At 45.1% G+C, this 8,677-nt stretch overlaps 1 protein-coding gene across 3 annotated transcripts in view; it reads left to right on the forward strand.

The window, feature by feature from the left end:
* PBX2 (PBX homeobox 2) overlaps positions 1–8,267 on the forward strand; it is a 33,969-nt gene extending 25,702 nt beyond the window's left edge. Inside the window, exons 3-9 of one of the 3 annotated variants that reach the window (XM_088446664.1) lie at positions 1,997–2,262; positions 3,877–4,067; positions 4,209–4,344; positions 4,461–4,614; positions 5,884–5,972; positions 6,218–6,301; positions 6,656–8,267. In XM_088446664.1, coding sequence (XP_088302790.1) covers positions 1,997–2,262; positions 3,877–4,067; positions 4,209–4,344; positions 4,461–4,614; positions 5,884–5,972; positions 6,218–6,301; positions 6,656–6,748 — 1,013 coding nt within the window. In that variant the 3' untranslated portion in view covers positions 6,749–8,267. The remainder of the gene's footprint in view (positions 1–1,996; positions 2,263–3,876; positions 4,068–4,208; positions 4,345–4,460; positions 4,615–5,883; positions 5,973–6,217; positions 6,302–6,655) is intronic. The other 2 variants (XM_088446665.1, XM_088446667.1) reach the window with 2 other exon arrangements.
* The last annotated feature ends 410 nt before the right edge of the window (positions 8,268–8,677 follow it).

The raw sequence follows: 8,677 nt of genomic DNA on the forward strand, positions 1-8,677 counted from the left end.
TCCCTGACTTGTTTGAAGTACAATTCTGGGTTGGGTTATAGAAATATATCCAAATCTTTGATGATCCCCCGGAGCACCATCAAATCCATCATCATCAAATGGAAAGAACATGGTACCACAACAAACCTGCCAAGAGAGGGCTGCCCACCAAAACTCACAGACCGGGCAAGGAGGGCATTAATCAGAGAGGCAGCACAGAGACCAAAGGTAACCCTGAAGGAGCTGCAGAGTTCCACAGCAGAGACTGGTGTATCTGTGCATGTGACCACAATAAGCCGTACACTCCATAGAGCTGGGCTTTATGGAAGAGTGGCCAGAAAAAAGCCATTACTTAGTGATAAAAATAAGAAGACACGAGTTGAGTTTGCCAAAGGCATGTGGGCGACTCCCCAAATGTATGGAGGAAGGTGCTCTGGTCAGATGAGACTAAAATTTTACTTTTTGGCCACCAAGGAAAACGCTATGTGATTTGATTCGAGGGAAAGATACTTGAGCAAAACCTGTTTCAGTCAGCCCGTGATTTGAGACTGGGACGGAGGTTCACCTTCCAGCAGGACAATGACCTAAAGCAACACTCCAGTGGTTTAAGAGGAACATGTAAATGTGTTGGAATGGCCTAGTCAAAGCCCAGATCTCAATCCAATTGAGAATCTGTGGTCAGACTTGAAGATTGCTGTTCACAAGCGGAAACCATCCAACATGAAGGAGCTGGAGCAGTTTTGCGTTGAGGAATGGGCAAAAATCCCAGGGGCAAGATGTGGCAAGCTCATAGACTCTTATCCAAAGCGACTTGCAGCTGTAATTGCCGCAAAAGGTGGCTCGATAAAGTACTGACTTTAGGGGGGTGAATAGTTATACACGCTGACGTTTTCTGTTATGTTGTCCTAAATGTTTGATTCACAATATTAAAAAAAACACAACTTCACAGTTGTAGGCATGTTCTGTGCATGAAATGATGCACACCTTCACACAATCCATTTTAATTCCAGGTTATGAGGCAACAAAACATGAAAAATGCAAAGGGAGCGAATACTTTTGCAAGGCACTTTAGGAGGTGGTTTACTTCACAGCTCAGACAACATTCGTTGACTCAAGACGATCGCGCCCAAAATGATTGCGTTTATTAATAAACTCATATAAGCCAGTATCCGAATGGATCTCACTGGTACCATTGAGCCCGTACCCACCAGCATTTATGCACAGCTTTAGCGTTGGAAGTCCACTACGCTGTCCATTTACTTGCATGTCCTCCATTGTGCGCCCTATGTTTAGCACAACCCTAGCGGGTAGCTGCCTAATGGTGGACCTTACACTGGCCCATAAAATGCATGTCCGCACACTGACGCCCGTACTGCGCCAGAGGCAGCTGTGTGTAGCAATGCAGGATTTTATTTTTTAGGGTAGAGAGGTCAAAGGGCGACCTAGCTCTTCTGAAGTATGATTCCGTCCCGCCCCCATCATGGTGTGACCACGCCCCCTGCGCAGGGCAGTCACGCAGAGCCCTGACAAACAAAAATGAAATGTTGGGAGGTATGACATGCACATGTTTCTTCCCATGTACTACCAATAATGCAGATTTTCCTTCACATCTAAAGACTGGAAATACACACACGGAGGGGAATATAATTCCAGACATTGACTCGATGTGCCGTTCCGGAACAACACATTGCATTCTGCTAGCATCACAATTTGCGGATATGGGCACGGCTAAGCAGCACGGTGATGCCGGTACCAATTTGCAAAACACCCCAATAGTTTAAAATGCCAAACCTAACACACAAAATAGCTGCCTTTATATTACGCATTGTTTACTTCCATGTTCTCTGTGCTTCAGGGAAGTCGCCCAAGCTTGACCGCCTCATTGTCTCCCCGTCACACCCCTCCTGCACATTCACACCCTGCTGAACACTTCATTTTTTAAATACCCTTAGATTGCATTTTTCGATATGCACCCTTCTTGTACCTACCTGATTATTTTCCTCCTCATCCTCCCCAGGTCTGAGTATCCGGAACAATCAGGAGGAGGAGCCGGTGGATCCACAGTTAATGCGTTTGGACAATATGCTGTTGGCGGAAGGTGTAGCAGGCCCAGAAAAAGGAGGGGGATCTGCGGCAGCGGCCGCAGCAGCGGCAGCCTCCGGTGGGGTCTCTCCCGATAACTCTATAGAGCACTCGGATTACAGGAACAAACTGTCCCAGATCAGGCAGATTTACCATGCCGAGCTGGAGAAGTATGAGCAGGTGAGGGGGAAGAAGAGTGAGGTAGGAGGTGGTGAAATTATATATACACTACACGGCTAAAATATGTGGACACCTGAACAGGGCACTTATGTGTTCTCATTTCATATCGCTTTCCAAAACCATAGGCATTAATATAGACTTTCCCACTAGATCAGGGATTCCCAACCATGGTCCTCAAGGCACACTAACAGTCCAGGTTTTAAGGATAGCCATACTTGAGCACAGGTGTCTTAATTAGTACTTCAGTTATTTTGATTTAACAATCTGTGCTCAGCCATGGATATCACTAAAACATGGACTGTTAGTGTGCCTTGAGGACCGTGTGCCTTGGGAAACACTGCACTAGATATAGGCGTGTGGCTGCAGGGATTTGCATCCATTCAGCCACAAGAGCATTAATGAGATTGGGCACTGATGTTGGGCAACAGGGACAGGCTCAGCAAATGTTGGTGAAATCAGGTCTCTGTGCAGGATAGCCAATTTCTTTCACACCAAGCTCTGCTAAGCCACCAAACCTTATAGCATTTTGGCAGGACGCATTGTCTTGGCACCCGGTAAACACGGATTCCGTCTATGAAGCTGCCGATGAAGCGTTTATGAGCTGACGTTGCTTCCAGGGTCAGCATAGAATCCGTCGGTGAATGTTACAACCGTGGGTAGATGGTTTCTATGTGTTTCGGCACTCGGCAGTCCCATTCGTTGGGATGGGATGCGGTCATAATACCATCAGTCAGGATGACGGCGCTTAGAATGCCAGCACCGGAATCCCGTTTTTAAATACTGGGATTAGTGGGGAGGGTTAGGGTTAGACACTACAGGGGAAGGTTTAGGGAGGGGGAGGTTAAGATGATTATTATTATTATCCTTTATTTATATGGCGCCACAAAGGTTCTGCAGTGCCTTACAAAGTACATACATGAGCACACAAGAAAAACAGTTAATAGTAGTACAAAACAATGCAGGACAAGGACATGGTTTATACACATGGCTATATAACACAAGCAGCAGGGCCTCAGCAACCAAGTGTTAGGTGCCAATTAGGGAGTTCGGAATAAATGAAAGGGATAGGAGAAGCACATGAGGGACGAGGGCCCTGCTCATGAGAGCTTACATTCTAAAGGGATAAAGATAAAGTTTAGGCAACGGGGATGGTCAGTGGTAGGGAAAGGGGGAGAGTTAGGATACTGACCGACAGGTGTCTGTATCCTAACCCTATCGGGATGCCGGTGCTGGGATTCTGACAGCCGGGATCCCGTACCCATGCCGGTTAGCCTATGTGTCATACACTACAGGGCTGAGCTGTTTTTGCTTCTAGACGCTTCCACATCACTGGGGCAGCTTTAGCCTGGCAGAAATTTGTCAAAATCATTTGTTGTAAAGTTGGCATCCCATGACAGTGCCATCTCGAATGTCACTGAGCTCTTCAGTACGACCCTACTGACTATAGATGTTGCATGTCTGCATTTATGCACTTTTTGGCAATGGGTTTGGCTAAAATGGCCAAACGCACTAAATAGAAGGGACGTCCACATACCGTTGGCCATGTAGTGTAACCTCAATTAGTCTACGTTATTTAGACTATATTTCCAATGCTGTTTCTGTCTACCCCCTTTTTTTTCCCAACCTTCTTCTTAGGCATGTAACGAATTCACGACACACGTCATGAATCTGTTGAGAGAACAGAGCCGAACCCGTCCCATCTCCCCCAAAGAGATTGAGAGGATGGTGGGGATCATCCACCGAAAATTCAGTTCAATCCAAATGCAGCTCAAGCAAAGCACATGTGAAGCCGTCATGATCCTCCGCTCTCGGTTCTTAGACGCGCGGTAAGTGAAGAGCGCACAAGATCTTTATACGTGGAAGTCAACTGTTGTGGTGTTTTGGAGCAGAGTAGACTTCTTAATGGCTTTGAGAAGAATTTTTATATATATATATTGGGTATATATGATGATCTGTTCTTCTCTTAGGCGGAAGAGGAGGAACTTCAGTAAACAGGCCACTGAAGTCCTGAACGAGTACTTCTACTCACACCTAAGTAACCCTTACCCTAGCGAAGAGGCAAAAGAGGAACTGGCAAAGAAATGTGGCATCACCGTGTCACAGGTAAGATGGTGCTTACATGGTAGTCTTACGCAGGACAACGGTTGTCAGCATTGCATCTCTGATGGTGTAAAATCCATTTACTGTAGCCAATATTGTGCCTGGTGTCCTTCACACAGGTCTCCAATTGGTTTGGGAATAAAAGAATTAGGTACAAGAAAAACATTGGAAAATTCCAGGAGGAAGCGAATATCTATGCAGTGAAGACTGCAGTCACAGTTACGCAGGGAGGACATAGTGGAGCCAATTCTCCAACAACCCCAACTTCTGCAGGTAGGTTACCTTCCATGCTTTGGGGCAATAAGGGATGGCTACTCCATGGACACGAGCTCTAGAGCTGCCACTTAGGTAAACCCCCTCTGTGTAAAGTCACCCTGCACCTGGGCAGCTAAATAACTTACCCATAACTTTAGGCTGTAGTCCCATCTAACTACTGTTCTTTGTTCCTTCTCAATTCTCTGCTCTCATTCTGCAATTTACATCCATATACTCCCCCCCCCCCCCCCCCCCCCTTGCTGTGTGCTTCTTCCCAAACCATTCCATTGACGTATTTGCACTTCTGATTCCCACAAAAAAAACCTCACTCATCTCCAATGGTCTAACTTTCCTTCACACTCCACACAATCCTCCCCAAAATCTACATTCTTCTTCCGCCCTCTGATTCTTACTTCATCTACGAATCTCGCCCTCCACTGCTTTACCTCCTGTGACCCTCTGAACATTTACACTCCCAACACTATCTCTGCAAACCCTGCACGTTACAACTTTACTTCTATGTTCCTTGCACTCCGCCACTTTACCTCCTGTAACCCTCTGAACCTTGCACTCCGCCACTTTACCTCCTGTAACCCTCTGAACCTTGCACTCTGCCACTTTACCTCCTGTGACCTCTGAACCTTGCACTCCACCGCTTTACCTCCTGTGATCCTCTGAACCTTGCACTCCACCGCTTTACCTCCTGTGATCCTCTGAACCTTGCACTCCGCCGCTTTACCTCCTGCGCCTTTCTGAACCTTGCACTCCGCCACTTATCCTCCTATTACCCTCTGAACCTTGCACTCCGCTGCATTACCTCCTGCGCCTTTCTGAACCTTGCACTCCGCCACTTATCCTCCTATTACCCTCTGAACCTTGCACTCCGCTGCATTACCTCCTGCGCCTTTCTGAACCTTGCACTCCGCCGCATTACCTCCTGCGCCTTTCTGAACCTTGCACTCCGCCGCATTACTTCCTGCGCCTTTCTGAACCTTGCACTCTGCCGCATTACCTCCTGCGCCTTTCTGAACCTTGCACTCCGCCGCATTACTTCCTGCGCCTTTCTGAACCTTGCACTCTGCCGCATTACCTCCTGCACCTTGCTGAACCTTGCACTTCGCCACATTGCTTCCTGCGCCTTGCTGAACCTTGCACTCCGCTGTGTTTAAAACTTCATCCATCTGCCTCTTGATATCCACTCTTTGCCTCTGCAATCCTTGATCTTGAGCTCCACCACTTTGCTTCCTCAATCCTCTCTTTTTCTCCTCTATCTCGTTCTTCTCTCAGGTTCTGGTGGCTCATTCAACTTGTCTGGATCTAATGACATGTTCATGGCGATGCAGGGCTTAAACGGGGATTCTTATCCCCCCTCACAGGTCAGTGTTAGGTCCCCTCCATTGCTACTGTAATTTTCGGTGTGTGCTTTCCTTGCTCCATGTCATCTCTTGTGTTTGTGGCTTCCTCTCCTGTCCGCGTGTTGTCCAGGTGTACTTCTTCCTCCATTAGACCTTCTATTTTAGCTCCTCCACGTTTTATATTTTCCTTTTCTGCCTCCTTCTTTTTCTTTCTGCTTTGTCAACTATCGAATTGTTCTCACCCTGTGTTTTTTATCCTCTCTAAGGTGGAGTCCTTGCGTCACACAATGGGTCCTGGTTACAGTGACACATTAGCAGCCAATCAGATGTACAGCCCTCGGGAGATCCGGGTAAAATGAATAAAAGGGTTTCAAATTTGCCTGATTATTTCTTTACTGTTTTTTTTTCTTTTTGGGGGGTGACGTTCGTGTGCATGTGTGTCTTTTGGTGTGTGTATTGATAATTAAAAATAGAACAAACAGAAAACAAGTCACATTGGCTAAATCTCTGTAAATGGCTCGGGGGCCCCCTTGATTGAACAACGTACCTTTTATACAGCGGAAGTGCTGCTTAGAAAAGCTCAGGTCTTCTAAATGACTTAATTCCCTAGAATTGTATCATAGGAGATATAGGAGCTATATTGTTTTACCCTCATTTAACGATCGGTTCTTCTTCTCTTCTAATTCTCTGTTCATGTTTTTCAGGCCAATGGAGGGTGGCAAGAAGCTGTGACCCCCTCCTCTGTCACTTCCCCAACAGAAGGTCCAGGCAGTGTACACTCTGACACCTCTAACTGAGCGCACTCCTTCTCTCTGAGCTTCTCCCCTATCGCCCTTCCAGCAAACAACGGTCTCTCCGTGAACTTTTCTCCGTAACCTGAGTCTACCCGGGACAGAGAGTGTGAGATCTCTCTCTACCCTGACCCATGCTTCTCCTTACCACTCTGTCGAAAACGGTCCTCGATTCCACAATTCTTCTGTAAAAAAAAGAAGGTCGTGAGGTTCTATGCCTTTTAAATAGAGTGCTGACACTGGAAATATAACCCGTGTGGTACAAAACAAAACAAAAAAAAACTTTGTCTTAGCACAGAAACCCAAAGAATAACTACCACTCATCCCATCGACCCTAGCAATGGCCACCATGATAGTGGGGAACACTAAAAATGGTTACACACACACAGAAGAGGATAACTTCCTGTATCCGAAGGGAAGGAGACCTTGGACTATTCTGCTTCCTTTCCAAAAGCGTCCGCCCCTAGACTGTGCCGGTGGAGCTAAATGAATGTATTAAATCCGCAATCCTATCTTTTATGGGCTGTGAAAAAATCGTAATAAAATAAAATATATGAGAAATGGGGGAGGAGAGGGGTGGAGCCAGCCCCGAAATAAAGAGAATGGAAGAGGCAGGGTTGACGCCGGTAATGGAAAGACGAGTGGATTTTTGAGGAAAAGGGACACAGGTTACATATGGTGGCAAACCGAAGAGACTAAAAGGATTACCTTGAAATCGGGGGGGGGGAAGTAAAAGGGGGTGTGGAGAAGCAAAAATGAGAAGGAGCGAAACGGATACAGGAGTAAAAAAATAAATAAAATAAAAATAACACACAAAAGAGCTACAATGGGGAGAGAAACAAAATAAGACTTTAAATCTCCTCACTCCTTCCCTCCAGAGTCTACCCAGAATCCTTTGAGGCTCAGCCAATCAAAGAACAGCGTTATTACCTCATAGCGGCTCACATAACCAATAGAGAAGACTTTTATTATTATTTTTTTTTTCTGAGTTTTCTTTTTGTTCACGTGTTCGCAAGTTTGACTACCTCCGAAGGGAAAAAATAAAATTATATATATATATCTCTCACTTCTGCACGGGGGGTGGCAGTGAGGCGTGTGAGAATTTTGTCTCCTTCTAACCCTTTCACTCCCCAAATTGCATTTTTTTTTATTTTTTTTTTGGGACGTGCTGGGTTATGAATACAGTTGGTTTTAGGATTTTGCATTTTATGGGGGGTGCAGTTTATTTTCATTTTGCTGTTGGAGGAAAAGTTACAGAACCAGGAGAGGGGGAATGTTCGTGGGCGTTGGTATAAGAATATATAAATGTCACACGTGCGTATGAATGGGTTTGTGAATGGATGTTTAGAAACGGATGTAGTACTTGTATAGGCACATTTGTATATATGTTACCATTCAGATATACATAGGTCCTGAATGCTGCAAAACTTAATGTACTATAGTATTTGGTAATACTACTTCAAACCAAACTACAATGATTGACGAAGATGATTAATGTAATACATTCAATAAAAGCTTTTGATTTCCCAAACGTATTATTTAAAAAAAAAAAAAAAAAACACTTGGAGCAGTTCTGAAAACGGGAGCGTATGCAAAAAGCGTTGTAACCCACAGCGACCAATCCAATATTTCCTTTCATTTTTGTAAAATAAACTGGACAAATGAGTTACAGCTTTATTTTTGTCACTCGCACCTGTTTTCATAGACTGTCTAGAAAACAACCAAATATCTAAATAAAACTATGCTAGTTCAAATATTACAGTCAGACCTACAGTCGGGACCAAGCGGTATTCTTGGGTTACATTCAGCTCCTAGGTAAATGAAAATGATTTATGGACTACTGAACTGATGCACGATAAGCCACACCTATATCTATCAATCAAGGAACCTAACGTGTCTTCATATATTGTTGAACTACACTTACCAGCTGAATAT

The sequence above is a fragment of the Taudactylus pleione genome, unplaced genomic scaffold (assembly GCF_031769625.1).
Source record: "Taudactylus pleione unplaced genomic scaffold, aTauple2 ptg000400l, whole genome shotgun sequence".
Lineage (NCBI taxonomy): Eukaryota > Metazoa > Chordata > Amphibia > Anura > Myobatrachidae > Taudactylus > Taudactylus pleione.